Below are 17,608 nucleotides of genomic sequence, written 5' to 3'. Positions count from 1 at the left end.
TAATTTTTAAAATGAATTAATACATAAGGAAAGTATAAAAAGCACATGGCCAGGCACGGTGGTTGATGCCTATAATCCCAGTACTTTGGGAGGCCAAAGTGGGAAGATCACTTGAAGCCAGGAGTTTGACACCAGCCTGGGCAACACAGGGATGACCCCATCTCTCCAAAAAATTTTTTAAAAAATTAGCCAGGCGTGGTGGTGCACGCCTGTAGTCCCGGCTACTTGGGAGAATGAGGCAGGAGGATCGCTTGAGCCTAGGAGATCGAGGCTGCAGTGAGCTGTGATCACACCACTGCACTCCAGCCTGGGAACAGAGTGAGACCCTCTCAAAAAAATCTCAACAAAAAAAAGCACGTGGATTATAGTAAACACTCAAGTAAATGTTAGCTATTCTATGTATGTTTATATATACATTTGATCATGTATAGAAAATGTATGAATTAACTCAGAAGAACATGGAAGAGGGCAGGACCAGACTGTACTCAGAAGCCAGCAGCTTAAAAAGTGTCACTCATTATTTAAAAAATGTAAATTCAAACCGTAATTTACCATTTTCTTCTCGGCATGGTTTTGCAAATATATCAGTGAGTAAAGAATTGCACTGATAGAGACGATGGGGTAATCCTTGGCCACTGGGTTCTTTGGAAGGTGACATATGATTTTCACGTCAGGTAATATGCCAATGACGTAACAGTTTGAGGGAGGCACATTTGACACATGTGCGTGAAAACCCACTCATGACACTGATGAACTACAAAAGGATCTGGAAGGAGATTTTAAGGAAGATTTGTGTTTCTAGGGCCAGAGTACCAAGCGTATTTCTGTTAGATATTTTAAATGACTCTTTTTTTTCCCTTTGTGAAAGGGATGTCATATAATCAACTCTGGTTTCCCCTACAGAAAGCCCTGGAGATCTAACTAGAAGTCCAGAGATGGATAAACTCAAGTCAGTAGCAAAGTGCTATGCTTATATAGAAACATCCTCCAACTCTGCAGACATTGACAAGATGACAAATGGAGAAACCTCATCCTACTGGCAGTCAGATGGCAGTGCCTGTTCACACTGGATTCGGTGGGTGGTATATAATACTTTTTTGTTTTTTAAAATTTTGGAATGTTTTCTTCTTAACTGCCTACTCTTTGTATTTTAAGTGGCTATCTATGAAGATGCTTTAAGAATCAAGTAAAATGAATCATGTAAAATCATGTAACCTGGCTTATATATTTATAACAGATAATTTCCCTGATATTTTAAAGGAGGCAATAACATTTGATTAATTTTAGATTAGTACTGATTTCATATCTTTTTTCACTAGTTTCTCAGGAAAATTAATACCACAAAGAGTAAGTACTTACATGTGATTGTATTTTGAAATATCCTTTCTCTACTTTTTTTTTTTTTTAAAGACAGGATCTTATTTTTGTCACCCAGGCTGGAGTGCAGTGGTGCAGTCATAGCTCACTGTAACCTCAGACTCCTGGGTTCAAGCAGTCCTCCTGCCTCAGTCTCAGTCGCTGGGATTTAGGCAGGCACCACCATACCTGGCTAATTTCTTTATACTTTTTTGTAGAAATGGGGCCTCACTACGTTGCCCAGGCTTGTCTCAAACTCCTAGCCTTAATCCTCCTATCTTGGCCTCCCAAAATGTTGGGTTTATAGGTGTGAGCCACTGCACCCGGTCCCTTTCTATACTTCTTTTTTTTTTTTTGAGATGGAGCCTTGCTCTGATGCCCAGGCTGGAGTGCAGTGGCATGATCTCTGTTCACTGCAACCTCCATCTCCAAGGCTCAAGCGATTCTCCTGCCTCAGCCTCCTGGGTGGCTGGGATTAAAGCTGCCCACCACCACACAGCTAATTTTTGTATTTTTAGTAGAGACAGGGTTTCACCATGTTGGCAGGCTGGTCTCAAGCTCCCAACTTCTCAAAGTGCTGGGATTACAGGCGTGAGCCACCGTGCCTGGCCTCTTTCTATATACATTTTTGAAATTCACTGTATGTAACTGAGTTGGTCACTTTAGAAGAAGAAATAGTGTGGTCAAGAATCCTGGAGTGGAGCTGATGATAATAAACAGTGGTATTTCTGGAAGCTCTGAAGCTGCTATTGAAATTTTCACCTCTCCCCTCAGAAAACAGGCTAATTCCAATTGGTAGAATTAAGTGCCAGAGATAATTGTATTGTTTTCTCTTAGAGGACACATTTGACCTTTAGACATCTAATTTATAGATGAGAGAATATACTCAGTTTTTTTGTGTGCAGTTTAAAATTAGCTTTTTTGCCAGGTAAAGGGATTTTGTTAGAATGTTCATACTGTTCGTTCTTTCTGTACAAATAGCTTAAAAGGAATCGTAAGATTAATCTTGAACTGAAAGGTCTTTAAAAAATGTGGGAAGGTCAAGGTCAGAAGGACTTTGAAACTCATAGCCAGCATTTCAAGTTAGTTGCTGTTAGGAAAACCAGTCTTTGGATATATCAAATGTAAGCTCTTTGAGGTGGGACTTCTGGATCCTGTCAGTTCTTGACTCCTATAAACATTTGTAATTTCTGCTTTTTGTGTTTTCCAGTTTAAAAATGAAGCCAGATGTTGTGCTTAGACACCTGTCCATTGCAGTGGCTGCCACTGACCAGAGCTACATGCCACAGCAGGTGACAGTAGCTGTAGGGAGGAATGCCAGCGATCTTCAGGAAGTCCGAGATGTGCACATCCCCAGCAATGTCACTGGCTATGTGACGCTGCTGGAAAATGCCAACGTCAGTCAGCTCTGTAAGTCCAACAGAACTGAGGGGATAGGGAAAAGCAAGGGAGTAGTATTTTTTACTTTGAAGTGAAGAGGCTGTTAGTTTTTGAGATTCGGTTTGCTTCTTAGGACGTACACAAAAGTGGTCATTATTTCATTCATTAAGTGTTGCAGAAATTATAGAAAAGCGTCGGGGCATGCTGGCTCACGCCTGTAATCTGAGCACTTTGGGAGGCCAAGGCAGGTGAATCACTTGAGATCAGGAGTTCAAAAACAGCCTGGCCAACATGGTGAAACCCTGTCTCTACTAAAAATACAAAAATTATCCAGGCGTGGGGGTGGGTACCTGTAATCCCAGCCACTTGGGGGGCTAAGGCAGAAGAATCGCTTGAACCCAGGAAGCTACGGCTGCAGTGAGCTGAGATCACGCCACTGCACTCCAGCCTGGGTGACAGAGCAAGACTCCATCTCAAACCAAAAAAAAGAAAGAAATTATAGAAGAGCAGTGAAATCATTTTTTTCATTAAAAACAAAACAAAACATATATATGTATATTTAGACAGGATCTCTTTTTGTCACCCAGGCTGGAGTGCAGTGGTACAGTCATAGCTCACTGTAACCTCAGACTCCTGGGTTCAAGCAGTCTTCCTGCCTCAGTCTCAGTAGCTGGAATGTAGACATGCACCGCCATGCCTGGCTAATTTCTTTACACCTTTTTGTAGAAATGGGGCCTCACTGTGTTGCCCAGGTTGATCTCAAACTCCTGGCCTTTATGCTCCTACCTTGGCCTCCCAAAACGTTGGGATTATAAATATATATATATATGTAAACATATATACATAATATGTTTTTATATATGTTTATACATATTTATATATTGTGTATGCTTACATGTGTAATATATATGTTTTTTCTATATATTTTTTCTTTTTTTTTTTTTTTTTTTTTTGAGACGGAGCCTCGCATTGTCTCCTGGGCTGGAGTGCAGTGGTGCAGTCTCAGCTTACTGCAACCTCCACCTCCGGGGTTCACGCAATTCTCCTGCTTTAGTCGCCCGAGTAGCTGGGATTACAGGCGCACACCACCATACCCGCCTAATTTTCTGTATTTTAGTAGAGACGGGGTTTCACTATGTTGGACAGACTGGTCTCGAACTACTGACCTCATGATCCGCCCGCCTCGGCCTTCCACAGTGCTGGGATTACAGGCATGAGTCACTGCGCTGGCCCATTAAAAATAATTTTATTCACATTTTCATATTGGAAAATTAGAAAAATATAAACAAAAATCCTCAAATCCTACTACCCAGGGATTGTTACTGTGACTGCCTTGGTGTGGATCCTTGCAGACCTTTCCGTGTGTTTGTGTATTTGTGTGTGTAAGTGTGTGTATGGTTTACATACACACACATATATGCACACATATCTACACACCTTTTTTCCTAAAAGATAGAGCTGTATGTATCTGTTCACATAAATCTATACATATCTTTTTACAAAAATGTTGATAGTCTTTGCATGTTCTTTTGTAATTTTTTAGAGTGTGTTATATTCACGAATATCCTTATTTAGTGTTGTAAAAATATGCCGTAATTGGCTGGGTGCAGTGGCTCACGCCTCCAATCCCAGCACTTTGGGAGGCTGAGGCATGCAGGTCACTTGAGGTCAGGAGTTCTAGACCCGCCTGGCCAACATGGTGAAACTCCATCTCTACCAAATACAAAAATTAGCCGGGCGTGGTGGCGCATGCCTGTAATCCCAGCTACTCGGGAGGCTGAGGCAGGAGAATCACTTGAACCCAGGAGGCGGAGGTTGCAGTGAGCTGAGATTGTGCCACTGCACTTCTCCAGCCTGGGTGAACAGAGCAAGACTCCATCTCAAAAAAAAAAAAAAAAGGCCGTAATTTTAACCCACCCCTCATTCTTGGACATTTAGGTTGTTTCCAATTTTATACCATTATAACCTTGCTTTACACATAGCATTTTGGAAATAATCACAATTCTGTGATTGCTTTCTGGGCTTATTTCGTTCAGGGAGCCGGAATGCTTCATGTTTTATCTCATTTCTTCTAATGCTTTCCTGGGCCAAAAGAAGTGTTCTTTGCTCAAAGGAACTGAGGCCTAGGGAGGTAGAGTCTTTGTGTCTCATCCCTAGCAAATAAGTAGTTAGGCCTGTGGGTTAGAAGCTTCCTGTCTTATATTGTGATCTTTTCTCTAAGTTGTGTCCTTTTTAAATTCTTACCTTCTCTCCTCTGACCCAAATAAGAAATTGTGACATCTCTTAAAAGTGAGTCATGTCTGTGTCATCTGTTTGGATTTGATTATTAAAAATCTCACAATTGCTTGTAAGCCAGCCACTGTTCTATAACTTAATCCAAATTTCAGAATCCTAGGAAGAATTCTAGAAGTGTTCTTACCATGTATTCAGACAGGCTTGTTTTAAAATGTTCTTTGTGTAGTTTTTTCAAGACTCCTAAGTTCCTAAGAAGTTTTGTTGTAAAGACTTAAACCACCCTTAATTTTACATATTATTCTTATGATTTCTTAGATTTGTCAAAGCTTTTTGACAAATTTATTATATACTAGTTCCATTGCACATGCTATTTATTTCTGTCATCAAAGTGTACCTTCAGAATTTTCTTTTCAAAATGTCTATTACTGTTTTGCTTTTAGTTGGGAGCCCAGCATTTGCCTAAAGAAGTTAATCCAATACTGAATTTTTTGTTTGTGCTCGACAGATGTCCAGATTAACATAAAGCGTTGTCTTAGCGATGGCTGCGACACTAGAATTCATGGTCTCAGGGCTGTTGGCTTTCAGAGAGTTAAGAAGTCTGGGGTCTCAGTCTCAGATGCTTCTGCAATATGGTATTGGTCTCTGCTGACATCTCTGGTGACGGCTTCTATGGAGACAAATCCCGCCTTTGTCCAGACAGTGCTGCACAATACTCAGTAAGTCATTCTCTCTATGTTCCAGCCCCCTCAACATGCCCTCATTCTCCCATCATCCTTTAGGGCGTATCACTGAGCAGCCTTCCATCATTGATCGTTGTGGCTCAGTCAGCTCGGCCTCAGGTGCCCTGCTGTTTCCTGTTTGTGCCACTCAGCTCCACAGTGTTTCTCTCTTTGATTGACGTTCTGACTTTACAGACTGAAAAAGTGCCCATTCCACCTTCCTGCTCCTCGTCACACAGTTCCTACAGTGTTCTTCATCAGCTCACTAAGTGGACCAGTCTTGTGAGGAGGTCACTTATGCTGTACCTGTTCCTTGTCCATTGGGAAGTAATTGCTCATGTTTCTATAGGATTTGATGTTGGATAAAGCCCTTGCAGATGCAGACTATTATTTTACCTACTGACACTGAAGTGTACCTGTGAAAATCACCCCATTTTATAGACACAGATGTTGTGACCTTTCCTGAAGTCACAAGACCAGGCTGCAGTAATGGATCAGTTGAGGGCTCTTTCCACAAATGAGTGAAATCTTTTCAGGGTACTAAATTAATTTCTTTTGAAATGTAGAGTACTTTTGAAAAAAAATCATTAGGGCAAAAAGACCAAGTAGTAACATATAAGACAAATACAACCAGCTATAGCAGCACTGAAATATTAGTATTGTGCAGATTCAGTAACTGATAATAGGTACCTATAGTGTAGGCGGTGAGAGTATCAGCCAAAAAGAGATTGCTAATATTTTGTTCTCTCGACATCTTTTGAGATTTGTTAGCACTATTGAGTAAAACTGTTAGCAAATAACACTGCTGCTCTGAAGGTTAATAGTTGGCCATACCTTGTTCTTTCTTCCTGTTGTAGCATGTGTTCTCACTAAATTATTTCATACTTAGAGAAGCATTGCAAGTTTACATTTAACAAATAATTTTTATTTCTTCGTCAGTCATTAGAGAGTAATTTGCCAGCCTGTGCCCCATCGTTCCTGCTGCTTTAGTGTGTATTTCCTGTAAACAAGAACATTTACTGACAACCATTGAAATCAGGAAATCCACATTGGTGTACATTCCTATGTTGCCACCATCTCATCCTCAGACTCCCTGCAAGTTTTGCATGTTGCCCCAGTCACGCCCCTTACAGCAAAAGGATCCAGCGAAACACTCTGCATTTCTTTGTCCTTTCTCTTTAGTTTCCTTCATTCTGAAACAATTCCTCAGTATTTCCTTGACTTTCCTCAGTATTTCCTTGACCCTGATACTTTTGAAAATTACAGGTCAGTTATTTTGAAGAGTGTCCTTCAATTCTGGTTTATTTGATGTTTTATCATGATCAGACTGAGGTTTTGTTATTTGTCTCTAGCAGGAATATCATAGAAGTGATGCTTTGTTCTCATTGCATCCCGTCGGGTTGCACACAACTTCAGATAGTCCTCATTCTAATGCAGTCTTGTTAACTTTGATCACTTGATTAAAGTGGTTTTTGCCAGACTTTTCCATTGTAAAATAAATATTTTTCACTTCATAATTAATAAATACATTGAAGGTGGTACTTTGAGACTATGTAAATATCTTATTCCTCATCAAAACTTTATGTTAGTGGATTCCTCTTTTATGCACTAGATTATAGTCAGCCACAGTTTTGATGCTTATGTTATCCTGGAGTTGGCTGGTGGCAACCCCTGCAGTCTGGCTTGTGTGTCCTTTTGACATGTCTCATTATTCTCGGAATGCTTCCATATGTTCTGACACAAGATATTCCAGGCTTATCTTGAATGTTCCCTGCATTAGTCCTGGAATCAGCCATTTTTCTGAATCAGGGGCTCTTTAGGTGGAGATCCACCCACCTCGTTCTCCCAAAGTGCAGAGATTACAGGCATGAGCCACCACGCCCGGCCTATTTCTTTATTTATGACTGCCTTCTCTGATACTAAGAAACTTGCTTCCCATGATCCTTAATACATTTTTTGTACTTACTCAGTTCGCCTCTATGTAACCAGTGTCCCATTGCCCCTGCCCTTGCATGGACACCCTCCCTACCCCATTCCTGCTCCAGCATCTTTTGCAGAGCTGCTGCTGTGGCCATCCTTGCACAGATGCCCTTCTCATCTTCCTCGAATTCCTATACCCTGTGCCAGGCCACCCTTCTTGCCTCACTTGGTGCCTGCATTCCCTATCAGGCCGTACCTTTGTGAAGACACCTTTCTCACCCTGCTCAGGCTCTAAAACCTCACTGTAGGCCACCATGACTACTCCCCCTTACTCCCCAGACACATACAAATGTCTACGCTGCACAGCCCCATCTTATGGACTGGATTTTCAGGACAAGGAAGAGGTTTCTATATATTTTTTTTGAAGATGTGGCAAGTGGTTGAAGAATGGACAGATTTTAAAGTTTGTGTCCCTGCTCAGTTTTACTAGTTCATCTGCAATGATATTTTCATGCACTCCTGCTTTTTTAAGATTAGTGATCTAAATCTATTTTAAAATTAAAGATTTATTGAAAAAATATCAATGAGGAGAAATAGGTAAGGAAAAGAATATTTTGGGACAGAAGTGTTGCCTGTATCAGTGGAAATAAATTCAGTAAATGATTGCATGCTATTTGTGTGCATTAGACCTCACTGATCAGCTGCATCTGTGTGTAGCTGCCATGTTTGTGCAACCCCAAAACGGCTCATTGTGTAGACAGGAACAGAACTAGGGCAGAGTGCGAGCTGACACAGTGTTTGCTTTGCTTTATTGTCTCTATTTTGAAATGTAGAAATTGTTTCAGGGATTTTCATTACCATTATCATTAAGCGACTATCAGTTGTAGAATTTTGAGTTATTTTTGATACATTCACAGAATACCTTGAAATTTTTCATGGTACATTCAGTCACCTAGCACAGTTGCTGGCACACAGTAGGGCTCAGAAGTCATTTGTTGCGTAAATTTTTGATGACTGCTAATCTAGAGTAGGTAAAGCTATTGGGGGATTCAGAAAGATAAATGTAAGCAAAGACAAGAGAAGGGAAACATTAAAGCAGACATTAAGGTGGAAAGGCCAAGAAACATGGCAGGAATGGAGACGGTGATGTGCTAATCTGTTTAAGAGAACATAACATTCATGGCACATCTTTAGCTAACATAGATCTTCAGATCCTAGCTATAAAATTTTCTTTTGTTTTTTTTTTTACCTGTTGCTGCTGAACAAATTATAAAATAAATCTTCTACTGAGCCTCAAGCTGCTCTGCCTCTTGGGTCAGTTTTTCTAGTACTACTTAACATGAAAGCTGGATTCTAGATCGTTGAATAAGTTTTATTCAACAGAGGGAGGCAGAACTCCTAAAAGAAAGAAACAAACAAACAAGCACAAAACCCTATTAAACTACTTAGCACTGTGACTCCTGGGCAAAAAGGGATAGTTTAGGCTGGGCACGGTGGCTTACGCCTGTAATCATAGCACTGTGGGAGGACGAGGTAGGTGGATCACGAGGTCAGGAGTTCAAGCCCAGCCTGGCCAAGGTGGTGAAACCCCGTCTCTACTAAAACTACAAATTAGCCAAGCGTGGTGGCAGGTTCCTGTAATCCTAGCTACTCAGGAAGCTGAGGCAGGAGAATCGCTTGAACCTGGGAGGTGGAGGTTGCAGTGAGCCGAGATCGCGCCACTGCACTCTAGCCTGGGTGACAGAGCGAGACTCCGTCTCAAAAAAAAGAAGGGCCAGTTTATATTGTGTGCCAGCTTCTCTGTGGGAACACTGTCTCTTTATAAGGGATTAGTCAAAACAAGCTTCTAACAGTTTATTTTTTGTCTAAATTCGGTCTGGTTTTGTTCTGATTACATTTTACATTTTCCTCTTCTAGGAAGGCACTGCGGCACATGCCTCCACTCTCTCTCTCACCAGGATCTACAGATTTCTCAACTTTCCTCTCCCCTAATGTGCTGGAAGAAGTGGACAGTTTCCTCATAAGGATAACTAGGTAAAATCAAGGCTGATGAGGGTAAACTCTGTGAGGAATGGAGTGCACGTATGCTTGTTAAGTCTTTAAAAAATATATATTAATCTTTTAACGATCACCACTAAAAATGGTTGCTTTTTAGCAGCTAAAGAGAAAGTGACATAATAGTTCACTCATCTAAACTCCATTATTTAGCAATATCACCTGACCTGAAGAATTGGGAGGGTTGGTGAGGGGTGTTGCAGGGCCCAAGGGGAGTAGTCCTGTGATTCTGATAGAACAGATGTCTCAAAGTCCAACTGGCATAGCCTTCCTTCACTCAGAACCTGCTGACCTTCACATGCAGGTCCAGGGAGCCTGATTACCTACAGAACTGGGAAAGGGCACCTGGATAGCTTGATAGCAGTGACCACTTTGTGTAGGGACACTCACTTCTGCCTCAGTGAGCCCTGAGGACATTATTGCATTAGAGGTCAAACCAGTCCCTGAGCCATCTAGACAGTTTTTAACGTTTCAGTATAATGTGTTTAAATTAAAAGCAAAGAAGTGTAATTCAGTGTGATACATTTTTAGTGCTTCAAGCATAAACCCTCAACTCTCTGGTCAAGCCAGCTCATTACCCAAGGCTTCTTAATAGCAGAGGCTTATTACAGTAGCGTATTGGTATTATTTAATATTTAAAGATTAAAGATTATAGAAGTGAGGCTTTCATTCCCTGGCTCTCTGGATTGATTTAATTTTTCCTTAGGTTACCTTAAGGATTTTGAAAAATATTTCGGATAAACCTGTAGAAAGCATATGGCAGGTTAATGTTACTTGTGGTGATCACTTACATGGGGTTTGAGCTACCTGGATGTTTTTCATGTTTTTAAGAAGTGAAAAGTTTTTGCTCTTTGCTTATAGCTGCTGTTCTACCCCAGAGGTAGAACTGACTCTTCTGGCTTTTGCTCTCGCAAGAGGAAGTGTTGCCAAAGTCATGAGCTCTCTATGCACCATCACTGACCATCTGGACACACAGTATGATGCCTCATCCCTCATCTTGTCCATGGCGTCAGTCAGACAGAACCTGCTCCTCAAATATGGTAAATATGGTAAAACATGGGGGTGATAGAAATGTCAACAGTGGACAAATCATAAAGCCATTCTTTGCCATGTGACCTCCTGGTATCTTCTCATCTTTTTGGGTTGTTATAGTTACACCATGATTCCTGGATGAACGTATCCTCTGAGTATCAGACCTTACTAGGATTGGCAGGGAGAAGGGAGATTTTGGTTCATTTATGTAATGGCAGTATCACCAGAAGAGGACACTTGATTGTCCACAAGGCTGTACTCCCATGATCTGCTTGCAAAATTACTCAGGTCTGGTGGCCATTTGAACACAGCCATCTTTGGTGAAGTACCGAAGTGTCTCGTTGTGTAGGCCAAGAGGGTTGGAGCAGTTCTTACCTGTTGGAGGGAGGAAGCTAGCCAAAATATGGTGCAAAGGGATCTTTGTCTTAGAATGCATCCCTCTGCATTCCCGTGATAGCTGCTCTGAAGGATTTGGACACCTGTCTGCCACTGCTTTCCCCCCTTGGGCCTAGCAGTAATTCATATGAGCACTTTTCTACCAAACCAGGATGGGGCCTTATAATCCTTCTCGACACGGGAGCCCATAAAGTTACTCCCAAAAGACTGCAGTGCAGCACTTCCACTTGCGAGTGCAGCCTTCCTGGACTCCACAATATGTGGTGTTGGGTCTCATCCTGTTGGCAATATTACAGTGACATTTCTACCCTTTTATTTATTTTGAGAGAGAGTGTCTTGCTGTGTTGCACAGATTGGAGTGCAGTGGCATGATCACGGCTCACTGCAGCCTTGACCTCCCAGGCTCAAGTGATCCTCCTGTGTCACTCTCCCGAGTACCTGGGACCACAGGTGCATGCCAGCATACCTGGTTAATTTTTTTAAATTTTTTGTAGAGATTGGGTCTCACTATGTTGCCTAAGCTGGTCTTGAACTCCTAGGCTGAAGCAGTCCTCCCACCTTGGCCTCTTAAAATCCTGGGACTGCAGGCGTGAGCCACCACACCTGGCCTCTGCCGTGACGTTTCTACCTTCGTCTTAGTATGACTGACTTAATGGCTTCTTTTTATGTTTATTTTTATTTTTATTTTTATTTATTTATTTTTTGAGACAGAGTCCTGCTCTGTCATCCAGGTTGGAGTGCACTGGCATAATCTCAGCCCACTGCAGCGTCCACCTCCCAGGTTCAAGTGATCCTCTTGCCTCAGCCTCCTGAGTAGCTGGGACTATAGGCATGGGCCACCACACCTGGCTAGTTAAAATTTTTTTTTTTTTTTTTTAGAAATGAGCTCTCCCCATGTTGACCAGGCTGGTCTCAAACTCCTGGACTCAAGCAATACTCCCACCTCAGCCTCCCAAAGTGCTGGAATTTACAGGCATGAGCCATGATGCCCAGCCTGTTTAATTTTTTTTTTCTTTTGCCTGTTTAAATTTTTAAGTTAGACAATTGGTGTCCTGTAAATCTAGTTTCCTCCCTAAATTTTGAAAGGTTATTTTCTTGGGTGGTTGGGGGTTGCACTGGTGAACAGCCCAGAGCAGCCATGGCTGGATAGAAGGGATAGCAGGTAGTGTCTGGAAGCTGAATAGAATTTAGATTAATGGTTGTTCAGGCAGGGAGCAGTGGATAGGAAGGAATGGGGTAATGTTCTAGTTCTAGGTCATATCATAGGTGAACAGGTGTACATTGTATTATTAAAACAAAAGGAAAACATTTTCAGATCATCATAGCAAAAGTTGATTTATATGTATATATAAATATATATTTTTTTTGCCAAAGCCAAGTGTTCTGAAAAAGTTGATTTTTCTAATTCTTGAAACAGAAATTTTGCCTGCAGAGATGATTTAAGGAAACGAGACCTAAAATATTTTATATTTAAATGCAATTGTAATAAAGTTAATTATTGGCTCCAAAACAGTATCTTAGGAATCACCCCCCCAAATATGTTCAATCTGTGTTATCAACCTATGTCTTATAATGTCCTTTTTTCAGAACAATGATTGTTCTAGAAAGCTGTCCTTGGAATCACTCAGGGCCATAGCTGTACTTTGTCTCTTTCAGGAAAGTACAAAGGGATGGTGTCAACTTTTGTCTGATATTACTGCTCTATTTCAGCTTTTAAACAGGGAGATTTTTAGTTAGCAGTCTGGGTAGCCACAGGACTCTATTTCCACAGATAGGCGTGCTAGTTTCCAGTTCTTCGTATTTTAGCTTACGGCTTGCTCTTGCTTTTCTTTGGTCAGGTAAACCTCTCCAGTTGACTCTTCAGGCATGTGATGTCAAAGGAAAAGAAGACAAGTCTGGACCCGAAAACCTCCTTGTTGAACCGTGGACAAGGGATGGTGAGTGGTGGGTCTGTCTGTTTCTAGTGTGCTCGGTAGAGAGGAGTCAGCTGTGTGAAAGCACACTCCAGGCTTTGAAATGTTTGAGGCATGCAGTCTTCAATTTTAGGTTGTTTCTCAGTTGGCAGTGGTTGCTGAACAATTTGTGTGGTTTAGTTGTAATCTGCCTAGGTGTCAATGACCTATAACAACTCAGAAGTATTTGAGAGCCTGAAGTTTTGAAAAGCAAGGATTCTTTCTCTTGGAATATAAAAAGTTACTATTTTTTTTAATCGTTTTTTCAGTTCCAATTGTCTTTCTATTGTGTTATCTTCAGGTGGTAGGAAACTCAGCAGATCAGTAGCACTTTACTACTGACTGAAAACATAGTTTAAGAAGGGTATTTCCAGGCCGGGTGCAGTGGCTCACGCCTGTAATCCCAGCGCTTTGGGAGGCGGAGGTGGGAGGATCACTTGAGGCCAGGAGTTCAAGACAAGCCTGGCCAACATGGTGAAACCCCATCCCTAATAAAAAACTACAAAAATTAGCTGTTGTGGTGGCAGGGCGCCTGTAATTCCAGCTACTTGGGAGGCTGAGGCATGAGAATCACTTGAACCCGGGAGGTAGAGGTTGCAGTGAACTGAGATGCCGCCACTGCCTTCCAGCCTGGGTGACAGAGCGAGACTCTGTTTGAAAAAAAACAAAACAAAACAAAGAAGGGTATTTCCAGATATAGCTGATGTAGTATTTGCGTGTCTAGAGGAAGCCTCACTCTTTTCCTAGTGTCAACATAATAATTGCTGATGTGCTTTTCAACTTTGCTGGAGGCTCTTTCCTTATCTTGTGATAAGGTGTTTGTGAGTCTCTCTCTCATTCGTCTTGTTGGCCGCCTTGTTATTGTCCTCTGTGTCCCTTTTTTCCTCACTGGACTGATTTGAATCTTGCTGATTCACTAGAGGAAGTGGAATATTCCAGCAGTGATCAGACATTGAAAGGGACTAGCCTTGCTGCTTTGTGTCTGGTTCTCCTCGGCTTTCCTCTCATCAATGAGTCCTCGTATGTTCTCAGTGGTTGCCTCTTCTCTGTCCTGTTTCCCGTATTCATTCTCAGCATTCATGGAGTCCAGACCCTAGGAGAACATGCTTTTCCCAGCTGCACCTCCTCTCCTCAGTGCTCCTCTTCAGCAGTAGATGCTTAAACCAGATTGTTTCCCTGTGGTTTTCCCTGAGCAGCTCAGCCTGTGCAGAAACGTTTTTCTTTACCACATCCATCTCCAGCCACACTGAAGGCCATGGCCGGCTGTGAGGCTCCTGCCATCCAAAGTGGGTGGGGCTGGGTGGGGGTGGTGTTAGCTCCTTGTCCCTTTCCCTTCCCCTCACCGAAGAAAGCCAAGACCACCCTGCCAAAGGCCCTCTGCATTTTTCCTTCACTTGCTGAAGATTTGGAATTTTTGTTCCTGGAGCATGTGAGGAAGTGGATTTTTTATTTCTTTATTTTTATATTTTTTTGAGACGAAGTCTCACTCTATTGCCCAGGCTGGAGTGCAGTGGTATGATCTTGACTCACTGCAACCTCCTCCTCCCAGGTTCAAGCCATTCTTCTGCCTCAGCCTTCCGAGTATCTGAGACTACAGGCGCCCGCCACCACGCCCGGCTAATTTCTTGTATTTTTAGTAGAGACGGGGTTTCACCACATTAGCCAGGATGGTCTCGATCTCCTGACCTCATGAGCCACCGTGCCCAGCTGGATGTGGATTTTTAACATTGTTCACGGGCATTTCTCCTGGTAATAGATTTTGCCAGCTCTTGTGCCTGGTCTGATCTGAATGTTTTGTTATTTTCCCTGTGTCTTTTACCTACCCAGTTCTCCTTCCTGCTTTTTCCCCTCCTTAGATTGAGTGGATTTTAAAAATCTGCTGTAGTTTGTGGATTTGTTATGTTTGCCACGTGCCTGAGAAGCACACGGGTGGGATGTGAATGGGTGTGGGGAGCCCTGGGCTCCTCCTGCTCACTCCCTTCAGCCATCACTATCTGTTGCTTGTAACTCAGGGTTGATGTCGGTCTCTCTTGCTGCACTGCAAAAAGTAACCCTTAAGGGACAGACAAGAGGAAAGTACTCATGGCCAGAGCTGTTGGGTTTGGGGGTGATTTTTTCTTCCCCTTATCGGAGTAAAAGCTCTTCTCATGGGTACACGTCTGATTCTCCAACAGTGGGGAAGTACCACTTTTGGACAAGTGCCACTGCAGGGCCCACAGAATGCCCAGAGAACTCAAATGCTGATACTTCAGGGGGCTAACGTTCCTGGCAGTCACCACTGTCACTTGGTCTGATATTTTAAAGGAATACTGGGTGCTCCTGATAGGAACAGAAGTGGTAGATTTATTAAATCCTTTAAATCTGATTGGTTATTTTTTTTTCCCTGTTATCTAAAAAGAATAAATTTGGCAAGTGGAGGGCAGGGTGTCAAAACTTGTAGATTTAAAATATCACAGTTCAGCTGGGTGCAGTGGCTCACACCTGTAATCCCAGCAATTTGGGAGGCCGAAGCAGGCGGATCACCTGAGGTCAGGAGTTCGAGACCAGCCTGGCCAACATGGTGAAACCCCATCTCTACTAACAGTACAAAAATTAGCCAGGCATGGTGGCAGGCACTTGTAGTCCCAGCTACTTGGGAGGCTGAGGCAGGAGAATTGCTTGAACCCGGGAGGCGGAGGTTGCAGTGAGCTGAGATTGCACCATTGCACTCCCACCTGGGTGACAAGAGCAAAACTCTGTCTCAAAAAAAAAAAAAAAAAAAAAAAAAAATCACAGTCAAACCTGTGAGCTAGGCTGGACACAGTGGCTCATGCCTGTAACCCCGACACTTTGGGAGGCAGAGGTGGGAGGATTGCTTGAGGCCAACAGTTTGAGACCAGCCTGGGTAACATAGTGAGATCCAGTCACTACAAAAAATAAAATAAAAAATTAGCTGGGCATGGTGGTGTTTTCCTGTGGGCCTACTTAGGCTGAGGCAGGAGGATTGTTTGAACCCAGGAGTGTAACGCCGCAGTGAGTTATGATTGTACCACTGCACTCCAGCCTGGGCAGCAGAGTGAGACCCTGTGTCTAAAAAACAAAAGAGAAAAATGAAAAAAAACACGTGAGCTGATTTCTTACCAAGAAAAGGAAGCACAGAAGTTTTATTTTTTTTTTTTTAAGGTTTTGTTTTTGTTTTGCCTTTCTGAAAAAATGTCATTGCATATTTGGTGGCAGTGTTATTTTAAAAGAGTCTATCCGATTCTGTTGACTTAAATTATTGCTTCTGCTACTACATTGAGACTAACTAAAATAGCTGATTTATCACTTAACTTTTAGACAATACTTTAGCCTTTACATAGATTTCTTTTAAATGGAGACATCCAGGGCTCTGGGAAAAGGTGAGAGTTCAATAATTGGCATAGTTTTTAGTATTACTGTTAGTGGAGTTGTGTGAATTGTTGGTAGTATGGATTCTTAAAATTGCCTATAGAATTGCTCTTTCATAGAACTAGATCATAGAGCTTCTGTGTGAATTAGAGAAGGTTCCTTGGGATTTAATTTTCTTAGTTTTGGTGACTCATTTTGCACATTGTCTTTATAAATTTTTGTTTGCTTGAACTCCATGTAATGAAACAGGAAGCATGAAATTGGTTTTAGTCTTGTCATTTTGATAGGCAGAATTGTTAAGAAAATTCAGAGTCCCAGAAAAAAAAGCTTATTTAATGCTGAGTTATATCATTTAGAGACGTTTGAAAGAGAAAGGCAACCTTGGGTCTAGCAGAAGACTTTTTCATGAGTTGTTAAAGGATAATTACCAACAATCAGAAAAGGAAAATAGTGACTGTAATACAAATATAAGTGAACACATTCATACTTTTAATTTATTTACTTTAATTTATTTATTCATTCATTCATTCATTTGAGACAGGGTCTCACTCTACTGCCCAGACTGGAGTGTAGTGTTGTGATGATAGCTCACTGCAACCTCCACCTCCCAGGCTCAAGCGATCCTCCCACCCTGGCCTCCCAAGTAGCTAGGATTGCAGGTGTGCACCACCGTGCCCAGCTGATTTTTTTTTTTTTTTTTTTTTGAGTTGGAGTCTCACTCTGTCACCCAGGCTGGCTGGAGTGCAATGGTGAGATCTCAGCTTACTGCATCCCCCGCCTCCCGGGTTCAAGCAATTCTCCTGTCTCATCCTCCTAAATAGCTGGGATTACAGGTGTGTGCCACCACGCCCAGCGAATTTTGTGTTTTTAGTAAAGATGGGGTTTTCACCATGTTGGCCAGGCTGGTCTCGAACTCCTGACCTTAAGTGAACTGCCTGCCTCAGCCTCCCAAAGTGCTGGGATTATAGGTATGAGCCACCACACCCACCTTGATTTTTGCTTTTTTTTTTTTTTTGGTAGAAATGAGGTCTCACCATGCTGCCCAGGCTGGTTTTGAACTCCCAGGCTCAAGTGATCCACTGGCCTCAGCCTCCCAAAGTGCTGGGATTACAGGCATGAGCTACTGTGCCTGGCCCGGACTTTTTATTTAGCTCATTAATTAATGAGGGAACCAGTAAGATGTTACAAACAGTT

General features: G+C 42.2%; 1 protein-coding gene and 1 non-coding gene across 5 annotated transcripts in view; one reads left to right on the top strand and one right to left on the bottom strand.

The window, feature by feature from the left end:
* The window catches only part of ZZEF1 (zinc finger ZZ-type and EF-hand domain containing 1), a 140,348-nt gene that overhangs the window by 28,812 nt on the left and 93,928 nt on the right, over window positions 1–17,608 (top strand). For 3 of the 4 annotated variants that reach the window (XM_019013515.4, XM_055367177.2, XM_055367179.2), the window contains exons 4-9: window positions 904–1,075; window positions 2,567–2,766; window positions 5,477–5,687; window positions 9,528–9,644; window positions 10,527–10,705; window positions 12,932–13,030. In XM_019013515.4, coding sequence (XP_018869060.2) covers window positions 904–1,075; window positions 2,567–2,766; window positions 5,477–5,687; window positions 9,528–9,644; window positions 10,527–10,705; window positions 12,932–13,030 — 978 coding nt within the window. Of the gene's footprint in view, window positions 1–903; window positions 1,076–2,566; window positions 2,767–5,476; window positions 5,688–9,527; window positions 9,645–10,526; window positions 10,706–12,931; window positions 13,031–17,608 lie in introns of those variants that run through there. The other variant, XM_063700523.1, reaches the window with a different exon arrangement.
* LOC115931357 (small nucleolar RNA U13) lies at window positions 664–766 on the bottom strand. The gene has a single exon (XR_004067864.1). It is a non-coding gene; the product is annotated as a small nucleolar RNA U13 (small nucleolar RNA).

This window comes from Gorilla gorilla, chromosome 19 (assembly GCF_029281585.2).
Source record: "Gorilla gorilla gorilla isolate KB3781 chromosome 19, NHGRI_mGorGor1-v2.1_pri, whole genome shotgun sequence".
Lineage (NCBI taxonomy): Eukaryota > Metazoa > Chordata > Mammalia > Primates > Hominidae > Gorilla > Gorilla gorilla.
This window is presented reverse-complemented; position numbering and strand designations above follow the sequence as displayed.